This window comes from Hypanus sabinus, chromosome 25 (assembly GCF_030144855.1).
Source record: "Hypanus sabinus isolate sHypSab1 chromosome 25, sHypSab1.hap1, whole genome shotgun sequence".
NCBI classification, from domain to species: Eukaryota; Metazoa; Chordata; class Chondrichthyes; order Myliobatiformes; family Dasyatidae; genus Hypanus; species Hypanus sabinus.
Window position 1 is genome coordinate 1109501 of NC_082730.1, and position 18824 is coordinate 1128324.

General features: G+C 50.4%; 2 protein-coding genes across 2 annotated transcripts in view; both read left to right on the top strand.

Annotated features, from left to right (window-relative positions):
* The window catches only part of LOC132380918 (junctional adhesion molecule A-like), a 29003-nt gene extending 18521 nt beyond the window's left edge, over positions 1–10482 (top strand). Inside the window, exons 2-7 of the mRNA XM_059949862.1 lie at positions 613–678; positions 2053–2166; positions 2312–2458; positions 3246–3448; positions 9924–10029; positions 10257–10482. Coding sequence (XP_059805845.1) covers positions 613–678; positions 2053–2166; positions 2312–2458; positions 3246–3448; positions 9924–10029; positions 10257–10387 — 767 coding nt within the window. The 3' untranslated portion in view covers positions 10388–10482. The remainder of the gene's footprint in view (positions 1–612; positions 679–2052; positions 2167–2311; positions 2459–3245; positions 3449–9923; positions 10030–10256) is intronic.
* A 138-nt stretch (positions 10483–10620) lies between these two features.
* Positions 10621–17935, top strand: LOC132380917 (uncharacterized). Its single transcript, XM_059949861.1, has 2 exons — positions 10621–11788; positions 13766–17935. The coding sequence occupies exon 2, from the start codon at positions 16614–16616 to the stop codon at positions 17550–17552; it is 939 nt and encodes a 312-aa protein (XP_059805844.1). The 5' UTR covers positions 10621–11788; positions 13766–16613; the 3' UTR covers positions 17553–17935.
* Positions 17936–18824: the final 889 nt, after the last annotated feature.

The following is an 18824-nucleotide window of genomic DNA, read 5'->3' on the forward strand; positions in this document are numbered from 1 at the left end:
TCAGTGTACAGATATCCCCTGAGATAGAGGGACAGAGAAACACCGGTCAGTGTACAGATATCCCCCTGAGAGAGAGGGACTGAGAGACTCTGGTCAGTGTACCAATATCCCCCTGAGATAGAGGGACTGAGAGACACCGGTCAGTGTACAGATATCTCCCTGAGAGAGAGGGACTGAGAGACTCTGGTCTGTGTACAGATATCCTCTGAGAGAGAGGGACTGAGAGACACCAGTCAGTGTACAGATATCCTGAGAGAGAGAGGGACTGAGAGACACTGGTCAGTGTACAGATATCCCCCTGAGAGAGAGGGACTGAGAGACACCGGTCAGTGTACAGATATCCCCTGAGATAGAAGGACTGAGAGACACCGGTCAGTGTACAGAAATCCCCCTGAGAGAGAGGGACTGAGAGACACCGGTCAGTGTACAGATATCCCCTGAGAGAGAGAGGGACTGAGAGACACTGGTCAGTGTACAGATGTCCCCCGAGAGAGAGGGACTGAGAGACACCAGTCAGTGTACAGATATCCCCCTGAGAGGGAGGGACTGAGAGATACTGAAAGAATGAGGCGATTCGTACTCTGTAGCTGATGCCCGATGTTTTTTCGACAGTGCTTGTGACAAGATCCTTTTCGGTGACAACTCGTACTCCAGAGGTTAAAGTGTCGCTTGGAGCAGGTGAGGGAAGCGTTTCAGTTGGTGGTCCCAGGAGTCAGATCGTCAAGAGAACCTTTATTGTATACATTTCCCTCTCTGTCCTTCCCCTCCAATAGTGTGGAGTTCCCATACCCTGGCACTCCATCACTGCCGTCCGAATGCGCAGAGCTTCCTCAATACCCCTTCCAACAGTGGAGAGCTCCCTCACTGCCCCTCCAACAGTGCAGAGCTCCCTCACCGTGGTCCTCACTGCCCCTCCAACAGTGGAGAGCTCCCTCACTGCCCCTCCAACAGTGCAGAGCTCCCTCACTGTGGTACTCCCTCACTGCCCCTCCAACAGTGCAGAGCTCCCTCACTGTGGTACTCCCTCACTGCCCCTCCAACAGTGAAGAGCTCCCTCACCGTCCCTCCAATAGTGCAGAGCTCCCTCACAGTGGTACTCCCTCACTGTCCCTCCAATAGTGCAGAGCTCCCTCACAGTGGTACTCCCTCACTGCCCCTCCAACAGTGGAGAGCTCCCTCACTGTCCCTCCAATAGTGCAGAGCTCCCTCACTGTCCCTCCAATAGTGCAGAGCTCCCTCACTGCCCCTCCAACAGTGGAGAGCTCCCTCACTGCCCATCCGACAGTGGAGAGCTCCCTCACTGTCCCTCCAATAGTGCAGAGCTCCCTCACAGTTGTACTCCCTCACTGCCCCTCCAACAATGGAGAGCTCCCTCACTGCCCCTCCAACAGTGGAGAGCTCCCTCACTGCCCCTCCAATAGTGCAGAGCTCCATCACTGACCATCCAACAGTGGAGAGCTCCCTCACTGCCCCTCCAATAGTGCAGAGCTCCCTCACTGCCATCCAACAGTGGAGAGGTCCCTCACTGTCCCTCCAATAGTGCAGAGATCCCTCACAGTGGTACTCCCTCACTGCCCCTCCAACAGTGGAGAGCTCCCTCACCGTGGTACTCCCTCACTGCCCCTCCAACAGTGGAGAGCTCCCTCACTGCCCCTCCAACAGTGCAGAGCTCCCTCACCGTGGTCCTCACTGTCCCTCCAACAGTGGAGAGCTCCCTCACTGCCCCTCCAACAGTGCAGAGCTCCCTCACCGTGGTCCTCACTGCCCCTCCAACAGTGCAGAGCTCCCTCACCGTGGTCCTCACTGCTCCTCCCAACAGCACAGCACTCCCTCACCATGACACTCCCTCGCTGCCCTTCCAACAGCATGGAGCTCATTCCACTAATCTCTCACTGTGGAACAACCTCACTGCCCATCCCACAGCGCAGAGCTCCCTCACTGTAGCACATGCTGACTGCCCCTTCCTCCGTACGGAGCTCCCTCACTGCCTGTCTGTCACTGAAGTTCTCGTTTACAGCCCTCACTGACCTCTGACCTCTCCCTGTGTGCCAGCCGCGGAGCTTTTCTGTCAGTACTCAGCGGATTTCGGCGAGCCGCGGGTGGAATGGAAATTCCAGGACCTCCAGGACTCACAAACACTCGTGTATTACAACAATGAGATCACCAGTAAGTCAGTTTCTCCATCTCCTCGAGCACAAAATCTTCTCTCCCTACCTTCCTCCCCCAAACTCCTCCCCTCCCTACCTCGAAACACACAGACTCCTGTTTCCATTCTGTATGATCCCTGCATTGCTCCTGACTTTTGTTTCAGAGAACTATCAGGGCCGTGTGGACTTCTCACCTAGTGCTCTCCACTTCAAGGAAACCCAGGCGACGGACAGCGGTCTGTACATATGTGACGTGAACACGATTGACGGCTCTCAGTTCGGCTCTGTCACCGTCACCCTCGTGGTGAAGGGTAAGTCGGGTAGGAGAGCTGCTCTCTGCCCGGGTCAGTGATGTGTTGAGTTATGGGTGGGAGTTTAACCAGAGGAGGGGCAGGGACAAGGAAGGAAGGAAAAGAATTGAGATTTCATTATCAGTTCCAACTTTAGACACTGCCTGTAGGACAAATCTAACTTTCTATTTCTATCTAGCTATGTATGCTTTTCCCTATCTCACACCCCATCCTCATTCCCTCTACCTCTTCCTAACCATGTCCTTCCATCTAGCTCCATCTCCCCCCCCCCCGTCTGCCACCTCCGTCTCCCCTATCTGTCTCCCCACCCCATCTTCCCACTCTGCCTCCCACTCCGTCTCCCCACACTCCGATCTCCCCATCCATCTCCCCCTTTCCGTCTCCCCACACTCCGCCTCCTCCCCTCCATCTCCCCGTCTCCTACCCTCCCCGCTTCCTACCTCCGCGTCTCTTAACCCCCTCCATCTCTTCTCCCGTCCATCTCCCTCTTCTATCTCCCTGTCTCTGCTCCACGTCTCTCCAAACCCAGTCTGTACATCCCCATCTGTCTATCCCCCCATCTCTCACCCTCTGTGTGTCTCTCTCTCAGTCTCTCCTGTCCCTGTTTCTCTATCGCTCTGACTGCTGTTCCTCCATCCCTCTTTCTGTCTCTCACTCTATTTCTTTCCTTCTCCTGTTCCTGTGTCTTTTTCTCTCTGACTCCTACGTCCCCCTTCCTGTCTCTCATTCTATCCCTCTCCCCCGTCCTCTTTCCTTCTTCACCGTCTCATTTTCCCTCTTCCCCCAGTGCCCCCTGCAGTCCCGACAGCCAGCGTGCCCACCTCGGTGACGACAGGTAGCAAGGCAGAGCTGAAGTGTTCGGAGAGCCGGGGTTACCCACGGCCCTCCTACCGCTGGTATCGAGACCAGGTGTTGATGCCCGAGAAGCCGGCCAGCAGCCCCACCTTCCGCAACTCCTCGTACACCATCCAGCCCGAGATGGGCTTATTGGTGAGTATCACTACAGATCTAGGGGTGGGACACTGTGAACAGGGGTTGGGGTGCTGAGTGGGGTTGTGTATGAGAGGAAAACAGATTGTCGGGTGTTTTGGAGAAGGGGAGAGGGGATGTTTTGCTGTGGGGATGGGTTGGTGGTGTTTGACAAGATGCCGCATATAAGGTTGCTTAACGAGATAAGAGCATGGATAGAAGATTAACTGACTGGCGGGAGGCCAAGACCATAAGGTATAGGAGCAGAAGTAGGCCATTCAGCCCATCAAGTCTGCTCTGCCATTCAATCATGGGCTGATCCAATTCTTCCAGTCATCCCCACTCCCCTGCCCTTCCCTCCACACCCTTTGATGCCCTGGTTAGTTAAGAACCTATCTATCTCTGCCCTAAATACACCCAATGACTTGGCCTCCACAGCCGTTCGTGGCAACAAATTCCACAGGTGCACCACCCTCTGACTAAAGTAATTTATCCACATCTCTGTTCTAAATGGACGTCCTTCAATCCTGAAGTTATGCCCTCTTGTCCTAGACTCCCCGACCATGGGAAATAACTGACATATCTAATCTGATCAGGCCTTTTAACATTCAGAATGTTTAGATGAGATCCCCCCTCATTCTCCTGAACTCCAGGGAATACAGCCCAAGAGCTGCCAGACATTCCTCATATGGTAATCCTTTCATTCCTGGAATCATTCTCATGAATCTTCTCTGAACCCTCTCCAATGGCAGTTATCCTTTCTGAAATAAGGAGCCCAAAACTGCCACCAGTACTCCAAGTGTGGTCTCACGAGTGCCTGATAGAGCCTCAGCATCATATCCCTGCTCTTGTATTCTATACCATGAGAGCCAACACTGCGTTTGCCTTCTTCACCACCGACTCAACCTAGAGGTTAACCTTTAGGGTATAGAACCATAGAACATTACAGCATAGAAACAGGCCTTTTGGCCCTTCTTGGCTGTGCCGACCCATTTTTCTGCCTAGTCCCACTGACCTGCACCTGGCCCATATCCTTCCATACACCTTTCAAGTTTTTCTTAAATGTTAAAAGTGAGCCCACATTTACTACTTCATCTGGCAACTCATTCCACATTCCCACCACTCTCTGTGTGAAGAAGCCCCCCCCAAATGTTCCCTTTAAACTTTTCCCCCTTAACCCATGTCCTCTGGTTTTTTTCTCCCCTAGCCTCAGTGGAAAAAGCCTGCTTACATTCACTCTATCTTTACCCATCATAATTTTATATACCTCTATCAAGTCTCCCCTCATTCTTCTATGCTCCAGGGAATAAAGTCCTAACCTATTCAACCTTTCCCTGTGACTCAGTTTCTCAAGTCCTGGCAACATCCTTATAAACCTTCTCTGCACTCTTTCAATCTTATTTTTATCCTTCCTGTAATTCGGTGACCAAAACTGCACACAATACTCCAAATTTGGCCTCACCGATGCCTTATACAACCTCACCATAACATTCCAACTCTTATACTCAATACTTTGACTTATAAAGACCAACGTACCCAAAGCTCTCTTTACTACCCTATCTACCTGTGATGCCACTCTTAGGGAATTTTGTATCTGTATTCCCAGATCCCTCTGTTCTACTGCACTCCTCAGTGTCCTACCATTTACCTTGTATGTTCTACCTTGGTTTTGCCTTCCAAAGTGCAATACCTCACACTTGTCTGTATTAAACTCCATCTGCCATTTTTCAGCCCATTTTTCCAGCTGGTCCAGATCCCTCTGCAAGCTTTGAAAACCTTCCTCACTGTCCACTACACCTCCAATCTTTGTATCATCAGCAAATTTGCTGATCCAATTTAGCACATTATCATCCAGATCATTGATATAGATGACAAATAACAATGGACCCAGCACTGATCTCTGTGGCACACCACTAGTCACAGGCCTCCACTCAGAGAAGCAATCCTCCACTACCACTCTCTGACTTCTCCCATTGAGCCAATGTCTAATCCAATTTACTATCTCACCATGTGTACCTAGCGACTGAATTTTCCTAACTAACCTCCCATGCAGGACCTTGTCAAAGGCCTTACTGAAGTCCATGTAGACAACATCCACTGCCTTCCCTTCATCCTCTTTCCTTGTAACCTCCTCGAAAAACTCGAATAGATTTGTTAAACATGACCTACCACGCACAAAGCCGTGTTGACTCTTCCTAATAAGTCTGTCTATCTAAATACTTGTAGATCCTATCTCTTAGTACTACTTCCAATAATTTACACACTACTGACGTCAAACTTACCGGTCTATAATTTCCTGGATTACTTTTAGAGCCTTTTTTAAACAACAGAACAACATGAGCTATCCTCCAATCCTCCGGCATCTCACCCGTAGATACTGACATTTTAAATACATCTGCCAGGGCCCCTGCAATTTCAACACTAGTCTCCTTCAAGGTCCGAGGGAATACTCTGTCAGGTCCTGGGGATTTATCTACTCTGATTTGCCTCAAGATAGCAAGCACCTTCTCCTCTTCAATCTGTATAGGTTCCACGACCTCACTACTTGATTGCCTTATTTCCATTGACTCCATGCCAGTTTCCTTAGTAAATACAGATGCAAAATACCCATTTACGATCTCCCCCATCTCTTTTGGTTCCATACATAGCCGACCACTCTGATCTTCAAGAGGACCAATTTTATCCCTTACTATCCTTTTGCTCTTAATATACCTGTAGAAGCTCTGTGGATTATCCTTCACTTTGACTGCCAAAGCAACCTCATGTCTCCTTATAGCCCGCCTGATTTCTTTCTTAAGTATTTTTTTGCACTTTTTATACTTCTCAAGCATCTTATTTGCTCCGTTTCCTATACATGTCATACATCTCTCTCTTTTTCTCTATCAGAGTTCTAATATCCCTCGAGAACCAAGGTCCCTTATTCTTATTGACTTTGCCTTTAACCCTGACAGGAACATACAAACTCTGCACTCTCAAAATTTCTCCTTTGAAGGCCTCCCACTTACCAACGACATCCTCGCCAGAGAACAACCTGTCCCAACCCACGCTTTTTAGATCCTTTCTTATTTTTTCAAATTTGGGCTTTTTCCAGTTTAGAACCTCAATTCAAAGACCAGATCTATCTTTATCCATGATCAAGTTGAAACTAATGATGTTATGATCACTGGAACCAAAGTGTTCCCCTGAACACACTTCCATCACCTGTCCTAACTCGTTTCCTAATAGGAGATCTAATATTGCATTGTCTCTCACAGGTACCTCTATATATTGATTTAGAAAACTTTCCTGAACACATTTTGCAAACTCTAACCCGTCTAGACCTTTAGTAGTATAGGAGTTCCAATCAATATGTGGAAAATTAAAATCCCCTACTATCACAACTTCATGTTTCCTGCAGTTGTCTGCTATCTCTCTGCAGATTTGCTCCTCCAATTCTTGCAGACTATTGGGTGGTCTATAATACAATCCCATTAACGTGGTCATACCTTTCCTGTTTCTCAGCTCCACCCATATAGCCTCGGTAGACAAGCCCTCTAATCTGTCCTCCCTGAGCACTGCTGTAACATCTTCCCTGACTAGCAATGCCACCCCCCACCCTTCATCCCTCTGCCTCTATAATGTATGAAACATCGGAACCACAGAACATTAAGCTGCCAGTCCTGCCCCTTCTGTAGCCAAGTTTCACTAATGGCTACAATGCCATAATTCCACGTGTCAATCCACGCACTCAGCTCGTCTGCTTTCCCCACAATACTCCTCGCATTGAAATAGACGCACCTCAAAAGATTATTGCCACCTCACACAACCCTTCTATTTGTGACTTTGTATGAAACTTTAACATCATTTATTTTCACCCCCACTCCACTATCTACTCTGGCACTCTGCTTACCATCCCCCTGCAAATCTAGTTTAAACCCCCCCCCCAATAGCACTAACAAACCTCCCTGCAAGGATATTGGACCCCTTGTAGTTCGGGTGTAACCCATCTCTCTTGTACAGGTCCTACCTGCCCCAGAAGAGGTCTGAATTATCCTGAAATCTGAAACCCTGCTCCCGAGACCAGGTCCTCAGCCACAGGTTCATCCTCCAGAGCTTCCTATTCTTACCCTCACTGGCACGTGGCACAGGTAGTAATCCTGAGATTACCACCCTCGAGGTCCTGCTTTTTAACTTCCTACCAAGCTCTCTATACTCACTCTTCAGGACCTCCTCACTCTTTCTTCCTATCTCATTGGTACCGATGTGTGCCATGATATCTGGCTGCTCACCATCCCATTTTGGAATGCTGTACACGCGATCAGAGACATCCCTGACCCTGGCACCCGGGAGGCAACAAACCATCCGGGAGTCTCTGTCACGACCACAAAACCTCCTGTCTGTACCTCTAACTATCGAGTTCCCTATCACTACCACTCTCCTCTTCTTCCACCCTCCCTTCTGCACTGCAGAACCAGACTCAGTGCCAGAGATCTGGCTGCCACAGCTTGTCCCAGGTCAGTCACCCCCTCCAACAGTATCCAAATCGGTATACTTGTTGTTGAGGGCAATGGCCAATGGGGAATCCTGCTCTGCCTGCCCTTTCCCATTCCCTCACCTATTACCTATGTGCTGCTCCCTTGGCATAACTGCCTCCCTGAAACTACTATCTATAAACTCCTCATTCTCCCGAATGATCCAGAGGTCATCCAGCTCCTACTCCAGTTCCCTAACACGGTTTGTTAGGAGCTGCAGCTGGATGCACTTCTTGCAGGTGTCATTGTCAAGGGTACCTGATGTCTCCCTGACTTCCCACATCCTGCAAAAGGAGCATTCCAACATCCTGCCTGGCATTCTCTCTACTCTAGACAAACAAAACAAAATTTACTGGAACCTACCCTCGCCTCTGCCTGTTCACGCCAAAGCCGTCCCACTCTGACTCAGTCCACTCCGACGCTGGCCGCTGTGTATGGCGGTCTTTTTTTTAAACCTTTGGCACGCTACGGCACGCGCCTGCGCAGGCTAGCCTCTGTTCCCTGATCAGTTTAAAAAAGGATCCTCTCCAAGATCCCTTTACTTCTTCACTCTCCACCTCTTGCTTCGACTCCCAAGACCCTTTGCATCTCTGCATTTTTAATTATCTCCCCGTCTAAATAATAGTCTGCCCATTTATTTTTTTCTACCAAAGTGCATGACCATAGATTTGCCACTTCTTTGCCCATTCCCCTAAACTATCTAAGTCTCTTTGCAGGCTCTCTGTTTCCTCAACACTACCCACTCCTCCACCTATCTTTATATTATCGGCAAATTTAGCCACAAATCCATTTATCCCATAATCCAAATCATTGAAATACATTGAAAAAGCAGCAGTCCCAATACTGACCCGTGTGGAACTCCACTGGTAACTGGCAGCCAGCCAGAATGGGATCCCTTTATTGCCACTCTCTGCTTTCTGCCGATCAGCCAAAGCTCCACTCGTGGTGGGAATAAAGGGGTCCTTTTCATGTTATATGTCAATGATTTGGATGAAGGGATTGATGGTTTTATGGCCAAGTTTGTGGACGATTCGGATACAGGTGGAGGGGCAGGTGGTGTTGAGGGAGCAGGGAGTCTGCAGAAGGACACAGACAGAGTGGGAGACTGGGCAAAGATGTAGCAGATGGTCGAAGGTAGGGAAGTGCATGGTCTTGCTCTTTGGTAGAAGGAATAAAGGTGTAGACTATTTTCTGAATGAGGAGAAAATTCAAAATTCAGAGTTGCAAAGGGACTTGTGTGTCCTCATTCCGTAAGGGTTAACTTGCAGGTTGAGCTGGTGGTGGGGAAGGGAAGTGGAGTGTTAGCATTCATGTCAAGAGGACTGGAATGTAAAAGCAAAGATGTAATGCTGAGGCTTTATAAGGCATTGGTTAGACTGCATTTTCGGTTTCCTTATCTAAGAAAGGTTGTGCCAGCATTGGCTAGGGCCCAGAGAAGGCTCATGAGAATGATCCCAGGAATGAATGGTCAACATAAGAGCAGTGAGTGATTGCCTTAGGCCTGTACTTGCTGGAGTTTATAAGAATGAGGGGGGATCTCATTGAAACCGATTGCAGAATTGGGGGATGTCCATTTAGAACAGAACAGAGATGATCAAGAATTTCTTTCACTATCAGTGGGTAGTGAATTTGTGGAATTTGTTGCCGCTGATGGCTGCAGAGGCCAAATGATAGGGTATATTTCAAGTGGAGGTTGTTTTGTTATTGGTTAGTCAGGGTGTCAAAGGGTATGTGGGAAGGCAGGACAATGGGGTTGAGATGGATAATAAATCAGCCGTAATGGAATTACAGAGAAGAATCAATGAGATGAACGGCCTAATTCTGCTCGTATGTCTTATGGACAAGGATGTGGCTGTGGGTGACATGGGGGGTGTTGGGAGGTGAGGAATGGGGATTCAGGAGATGGGCTGACGAAAGTGGCTGGGGGTGTTGGGGTATTAGGTGATCTGTGTCACTGACATGTTGACCTTTTCTCCACATTCCAGATCTTTGACCGAGTGAGTAAGGTTGATGCTGGGGAGTATGTGTGTGAGGCCAGTAACAAAGTTGGTCAGCCAGTGAAGAGCAGCCCACCCATTCGCATGGAAGTGTGTAAGTGTTGGTTTGTGGGTGTGTTAGCTTTACACCCTTCTCCCCTCCCCACTACCTGATCATACAATGTCCAACATCCTATCCCTATCCAACAGCCTAGAGAAAAGCAGGCTCAATGTCTCCTGTCCCAGCATACTGGGTTTAGAGGGGCCAAAGGGACTCCTGTCATGGAGTACTAGGAAGTGGAGGGGCCGAATGACCTGCTGATGTCCTTGCTTCCTACACAGACGACACCAACGTGGGCGGGATTGTGGCTGGGGTGATCGTAGCCCTCCTCATTTTGGCCTTCCTCGGGATTGGCATCTGGTTTGCCTACCGCAAGGGATACTTGGGGCGTAAGTACCACATTCTGCAGTGAGGGGTGGGGAGCAGGCCCCACATCCTGGCTGGGTGTCTCCTCCTTGGTGGGTTGAGGAGGTGCTGACTGATGGAGAAGGGTGATAGAAGTTGTAGATGGTGCACTGGCAGAGGGAGGGGCATGTAGGGAGATGGGTGGGAGGGAGGAGGTGGGTAAGATGGAGGGAGGGGATGTGTAGGAGACGGAGAAAGGCGGGGTGTACAAGGAGACAGATGGAGGGAGGGAGGGGGCGTGTAGGGAGACAGAGGGAGGGGTGGAGGCAGGTAGGGAAACAGAGGGAGTGGGAGTGGGAGGAAGACGGAGGCACTGTTTCAGAAGGTGGATGGGGGAGCCGATTGAGGAGCTCTTACTGATGGATGGTGTTAACTTACTGGACAGTTGTTGCATCTGCCTTCACCCAGGCAAGTGGAGAATGTTCCATCACACTCCTGACTTGTGGATGGGGTGTGAGGTGAGTCATTCCCACAGGGTCCCCGGTCTCTGAGCTGCTCCTGTAGACACGGTGTTGATGTGATTGGTCCTGTTGAGTTTCTAGTCAGTGGTGACCCCAGTGTGTTCATGGTGGGGACTGGACAATGGGAATGTCAGAGGGAGGTGGTCAGACCCTTTCTTGTTGGAGATGCTCACTGCCTGGTACATGTGTGGTGTGAATGTTACCTATCACTTCTCAGCCTATATCTGAATGCTGTCTGGGCCTTGTTGCATACAGGCATGGGTTCTCTGGGTGAGAGATATTGGGGGGGGGGGTGATAATGGAAATGTATCGTCACAGGATCTAATCTCTTCTCTTTGTGTTCACTACCCACACCCTACAGAGAGAGCCAGGTAAGGCACACAGTTATTATCACCCCTCCCTGACTCTGTAAACCCCATTCCCACATCCTCTACACCCTTTGTCTCTGTAACCCACTCCAGCCCCTACACCCCTTCCTATTTCTGTAACACCCTCTGGCCCCTACACCCCTCCCTATCTCTAAAACACTCTCTGGCCCTTACACCCCTCCCTGTCTCTTTGACCACCCCCCCTGCAGTTCTTGCACTCCTCCTGTCTCTGTAACATGCTCCCTCTCATGGTGACAATATTCTCTCCCCCAGTCTCTGTGACAATCCCCCCGGCACAGCCCCTATACCCCACCCTCCCTGTGACCCTACACCCTTCCCTGTCTCTATGACCTCTCCCCCCACAGCCTCTACACCCATCCCTGTGACTCAACACCCCTCCCTCCCTGTCTCTGTCCCTCCCACAGACCCTACATCCCTGTCTTTGTGAATCTCCCTGCAGCCCCTACACCCCTCCTGTCTCTGTAACATGCTCCCTCTTATAGTGGCAATGTTCTCTCCCCCAGTGACAAACCAAAAGTGATCTACAGCCAGCCAGCCATGGCAGAACCAGCAGATGAAGTGAGTATGGGGATTGAGGTGCTTTGTGATTACAGGGGAGGTGGGAGGGCAGGGGTCCTAACCAGGAAGGGATTGATTCCTTTCGGAAGATGGAGTCAGAGTTTTGCTCATCCCAATTCTACCCCCCCCCCCCCAAACACTCTGGCTGCTTCTCCCCCATTCGCCACCTCTCCAGTCCTCTGGTCTAACCCTCCCTCTTCTCAACCTCTCACTTTCACACCCCCTGTCTCCCTTCCCCCCCCCGCCATCTCCCCATCCATCCCCGCCACTCACCACCTCCTGTCTCCCCGTCCCTCCCTGCCACTCACTACCTTCCCACATCTCCCACCCCTCCACCATCTTTCCCTCCCTCCCCACGTTCTCCACACACCACTCGCCACCTCCCGCTCTTCCCCAGTCTCCCTCACCCTCCATGCCACGTCACACAAAGTTGCTCTTGTCAAGGTCTCCCATGATCCAGAGTTACAGATATGATCTGTTCGATTGAGAGTTGGCTTGCTGGGGCTGTCATTCTGGCTGGAGGTCTGTGACCACTGCTGGTATGGAGATCGGTGTTGCCTGTGCTCTATCGAAATAGATGGGCTGATTGGCAACTTTGTAGATTGGTGTAGTTGTGGTTCATGAGGTCATCCAAGGATTCAACAGGATTAGCCTAGCATGAGAAACCTCGTCAAGAGCAGAGAAGACTTTGTGAGAGGTGGGTTGGAGGGTGGGGGTGTCTGGGGGAGGAGGGCGAGGTAAAGAACAGCTACATGGGAAAATAGCAGGCAGAGTTTAATACATTAATTGTTTTGGGTTTTAATTGTGAGTGTCATGACAATGTTAGTGCGACGCTATTACACCTTTGGGGGATGTGGGGTGGGGGGGGGGGTCGGATTTTGGAATTCTATCCCTGCGTCCTCTGTAAGGAGTCTTTGTACATCCTCTCCGTGGAATTTGTGGGTTTTCTCCCACAGGCCAAAGATATACCGGGTAGGTTATTGTAAGTTGTCCCGTGATTAGGTCAGGGCTGTCGGGGGTTGTGGGACAGTGTGGTTCAAGGGACCAGAAGGGCCGATTCCGTCACTAAATAAAATACAAAATCCAGCCAGGTGTCAGGTCAAATGTAAGCAAATAGCAGGATCCCTGAACACATTGATGTTCAGAGGGGTGTTGTGGTGTGCCCATGGCTCCCTGAAAGTAGTAACACAGTTAGAGTGGGAAAGGTAGAGCGGGGGGCCCTGACATGCTCAGCTTCATTGGTTTGGGTGTTGAGTATAAAAGTTGGGAAACATTTACACCTGTATCAAGGCTAGAATTCTTGTTTAGTTGTACTTGCCACACTATGGGGAGAGAGGGTGCAGAAGAGGTTCACTGGGATGCTGCCGGGACTAGAGAGTATTAGCTGTAACAGGCGAGGAGAGAAATCTGGACTGTTTTCCCTGGAGCATCGGAAGCTGGGGGGGTATGTTATGTTTTGTAACTTCAAAACATTCATTCAAATAAAAGACATGGAAGTCCGAAATGTGAGTTTAACTTCAGGTTTACTTGTAGTGAGGCAATTCATATATTTAACATATAACCCATAATTATTTAAAGGAACAAGAATGCTTAATCAAACAATATATACCCAAGATTACTCAAATATTATTGAAATATTAAATACTTAACAGGGGTACTGAAGTTACAAGAGGAATAGTTAGACTCAACAGACCAGCCTTCCTCCCAGGCTGGGGTAGATTGAAGATGACAGGGTGGAGTTCGAGGAGATATCTGGGGTTGTGGTGGGTGCCAGAGGAGATGGTGGAGAAAGATGAGAATAATGGCATTTGAAAGGCATAGGAATGGGCAGGGAAGGGAGAAAGACAGCATGGAAATTGTTCATTTGAGTAACTTCGGGAGCACAGAGATGGTGGGTTGAAGCGTGTGTTTAACACTCTACTATTCTGTTTACCACTTGCTGCCTAACTCGCACTCTGCCTTCCTTTGTTTTCTCAGGGTGACTTCAGACAGAAATCTTCATTTGTTGTTTGAATCACTTGTGGATTCTTCTGAAACTTCATGACAGTGAACTGACGATAGTTTTCACTGAGAGCAGTGCGGATTTTGTATTTTAATATATCGTGTTGATTGGGATCATCTGTTTCTCTGCTTTTATATACAAGGGGACATTGTGGAGAGCACCACTACCATAACCTGTGCCCTGGGAGTGTGTGATGGGACAGTGTAGAGGGAGCTTCACTCTGTGTCTGACCCATACCTGGGAGTGTGGGATGGGACAGTGTAGAGGGAGCTTCACTCTATATCTGACCCATACCCAGGGAGTGTGGGATGGGACAGTGTAGAGGGAGCTTCACTCTATATCTGACCCATACCCAGGGAGTGTGGGATGGGACAGTGTAGAGGGAGCTTCACTCTATATCTGACCCATACCCTGGGAGTGTGGGATGGGACAGTGTAGAGGGAGCTTCACTCTATATCTGACCCATACCCAGGGAGTGTGGGATGGGACAGTGTAGAGGGAGCTTCACTCTGTGTCTGACCCATACCCAGGGAGTGTGGGATGGGACAGTGTAGAGGGAGCTTCACTCTGTGTCTGACCCATACCCAGGGAGTGTGGGATGGGACAGTGTAGAGGGAGCTTCACTCTGTGTCTGACCCATACCCAGGGAGTGTGGGATGGGACAGTGTAGAGGGAGCTTCACTCTGTGTCTGACTCCTGGTGAGTTTTTGAGGGGTGGAATGGGTTGGAAGTGTATTACCATTTTGTATATGTCTGTTTTGCAATGTGTTTTCCCTCCCCTCTGTGAGTGGTGAGATGTGTTTTCACTGATATCCTGTTCAGATTATGTTCTCTCCACTCACAAAAAAACTTTTCCTGTGACTGGACATTAATAAAATGTTCCTTTTCTCTTGTCAGTATTTTCTGAGTTTTATTCAGTCAGTGACACCTACTGCTAGCCTGTGGGATCAGGTACAGAAGCAAAATTTCATGGTCAATCAGATCAATACCTTATGAGGACATCTGTTGTGTCAGTATTGTCCCTGCCTGTGCCATCTCCTCTCCCCTCTCTGTCTGCTACATGTTCCCATTGTATACCACCCACCCACCTCTCTTTTTCAGCAAGCTAACCAGGAGCTAACTCAGCCCCAGATCCGCTCCCCATAAAACAGATCACAGCTAATTTGATTGACATGTTAACCACTAAGTTTTGAAGCACCTGAAACCCAGACAAACAATTCATCCCACTGCTCCTTATCCCAGTGATTGCCCACGCTCCAAAAGCAAATGTTTCCCCTCCTGCATCCAACATGGTGACACCTCATTAAACACGGACAACTGGTTCATAATTCATTCCGATAGTGTCAGCACAGAGCCAAGCCCCTCATCCCAACCATTGCCCCATCCCGAGCTCGGCCCCTTCTGTAAAACCAGAACCCGAGGCACTAACCGTTGCAATAGTGGAGAAGTGGGAGAAATCCACTGCACGCTTGGGAAATGTACGTGGTCACAAACACTCCAACACAGGAGCACCAGATTGAGCATGCGTCTAGTAAAGGAGGCAAGAAGTAGACAATGCACAGGATTAAAATTATTCATAACAGCCCTTCAAAATTCCTGAGCCAGTCAAACGTTTTGTCCCACTTGGACTATCCTGAACACCACAGTCCAATACCCCTCAGCACAGTCCAATACCCCTCAGCACAGTCCAATACCCCTCAGCACAGTCCAGTACCCCACACCACAGTCCAATACCCCTCACCACAGTCCAATACCCCTCACCACAGTCCAATACCCCTCACCACAGTCCAATACCACCCACCACAGACCGATACACCTCACCAAGTTCCAATACCCCACACAACAGTCCAATACCCCTCACTACAGTTCAATGCCACACACCACAGTCCAATGCCCCACACCACAGACGAGTACCACTCACCACAGACCAGTACCCCACACCGCAGTCCAGTACCCCACACCGCAGTCCAGTACCCCTCACCGCAGTCCAGTACCCCTCACCACAGTCCAGTACCCCACACCACAGTCCAGTACCCCACACCACAGTCCAGTACCACAGACCAATAGCCCACACCACAACCAGTACCCCACACCACAGAGCAGTACCCCTCACCACAGTCGAATACCCCACACCACAGACCGATAACACCCACCACAGACCGATACCCCTCAACAAGTTCCAATACCCCACACCAAAGACCAGTACCCAACACCACTGTCGAATAACCCTCACCACAGTCCAATGCCCCTCACCACAGTCCAGTACCCCTCACCACAGTCGAATACCAGTCCAATGCCCCACATTACAGACCAATAGCCCACACCACAGTCCAATACCCCACACCACAGTTCAATACCCAACACTACAGACCAGTACCCCACCCACAGTCGACTACCTCTCACCACAGTCGAATACCCCTCACCACAGAACAGTACCCCACATCCCAGACCAATATCTCTCACCCCTCAGCACAGTTCAGTACCCCTCACCACAGACCAATAGCCTACACCACAGACCAGTACCCTCCACAGTCCAATAAATACCCCACTCCACAGTCCAATAAATACACCATTCCACAGAACAATAGCCCACACCGCAGACAGACCAATACCCCACACCAAAACCAATGCCCCACACCACAGACCAGTCCCACTCACCACAGAGCAATACCACCCACCACAGACCAGTACCCCACACGTCCAATACCACACACCACAGACCAAAACCACCCACCACAGACCAATACCCCTCACCAAGTTTCAATGCCCCACACCACAGTCCAATGACCCACGCTACAGTCCAATGCCCCACGCCACAGACCAATGCCCCATGCCACAGACATGTACTACTCGCCACAGACAAGTACCCCACATCACAGTCCAATATCTCTCACCAATTTCCAATACCCCTCACCAGTCCTGTACCCTTCTCCACAGTCCAATACCCCACACCACAGAACAATACCCCAGACTGTAGTCCAGTACCCTTTACCACAGTGCAATACCCCACACCAAAGACAAATACCCCTCACCACAGTCCAGTACCCAACACCACAGTCCAGTACCCACACCACAGACCAGTACCCCTCACCACAGACCAGTACCCCTCACCAGTCCAATACCCCTCACCACAGTCCAGTACCCAACACCACAGACCAGTACCCAACACCACAGTTGAATACCCCTCACCGCAGACCAGTACCCACACCGCAGACCAGTACCCCACATCCCAGACCAATAGCCCACACCATAGACCAGTACACTCAACAGTCCAATAAATACCCCACTCCACAGAACAATAGCCCACACCGCAGACCAGTGCCCCTCACCTCACAGACCAATACCCCACACCACAGTCCAGTACCCAATACCACATTCCAGTACCCCACACCACAGTCCAGTACCCCACACCAAAGACTAATAGCCCACACCACAAACAATACCCCACACCACAGACCAGTACCCCTCACCACAGTCGAATACCCAACACCACAGTCCAATACCCCACACCACAGACCAATACCCCTCACCTCAGACCAATACCCCTCACCAAGTTCCAATGCCCAACACCACAGTCCAATAGCCCACACCGCAGTCCAGTGCCCAACACCACAGTCCAGTACCCCTCACCACAGTCCAGTACCCAACACCGCAGACCAGGACCCCACACCACAGTCCAGTACCCAACACCACAGTACAGGACCCCACACCGCAGACCAATATCTCTCACCCCTCACCACAGTCCAGTACCCAATACCATAGTCCAGTACCCCACACCAAAGACCAATACCCCACACCAAAGACTAATACCCCACACCAAAGACCAATACGCCATACCAAAGACCAATACCCCTCACCACAGACCAGTACCCCTCACCACAGACCGGTACCCCTCACTACAGTCCGGTACCCCTCACCACCGTACGGTACCCAACACCAAAGACCAGTACCCCACACCACAGTCCAGTAACCCACGCTAATGACCAATAACCCACACCAAAGACCAATACACCTCACCACAGTCCAGTGCCCCTCACCACAGTCCAGTACCCAACACCACAGACCAATACCCCTCACCACAGAACAGTACCCAACACCACAGTCGAATACCCAACACCACAGTCCAATACCCACACCGCAGACCAATACCCCTCACCACAGTCCAGTAACCCTCACCACAGTCCAGTACCCAACACCACAGTCCAGTACCCAACACCACAGTCCAGTACCCAACACCACAGTCCAGTAACCCTCACCACAGTCCAGTAACCCTCACCACAGTCCAGTACCCAACACCACAGTCCAGTAACCCTCACCACAGTCCAGTACCCAACACCACAGTCCAGTACCCAACACCACAGTCCAGTAACCCTCACCACAGTCCAGTAACCCTCACCACAGTCCAGTAACCCTCACCACAGTCCAGTACCCAACACCACAGTCCAGTACCCAACACCACAGTCCAGTAACCCTCACCACAGTCCAGTACCCAACACCACAGTCCAGTACCCAACACCACAGTCCAGTACCCAACACCACAGTCCAATACCCCTCACCACAGTCCAATACCCCTCACCACAGACCAATAGCACCCACCACAGGACAATAGCACCCACCACTGTCCAATACCCAACACCACTGTCCAATAGCCCACAACACTGTCCAATGCCCAACACCACTGTCCAATGCCCAACACCACGTTCCAATGCCCAACACCACGTTCCAATGCCCAACACCACTGTCCAATGACCCACACCACTGTCCAATGACCCACACAACAGTCCAATGCCCCACACAACAGTCCAATGCCCCACACCACATTCCAATAGCCCACACCACAGACCAATAGCCCACACCACTGACCAATAGCCCACACCACTGTCCAATGACCCACACCACAAACCAATACCCCACACCACTGACCAATGACCCACACCACTGTCCAATGACCCACACCACAGTCCAATGCCCAACACCACAGTCCAATGACCCACAGCACAGTCCAATGCCCAACACCACTGTCCAATGACCCAC

Excerpts from the sequence above, each read along its gene's own strand:
- LOC132380917 (XM_059949861.1), top strand. The coding sequence starts at position 16,614 with ATGCCCCATGCCACAGACATGTACTACTCGCCACAGACAAGTACCCCA.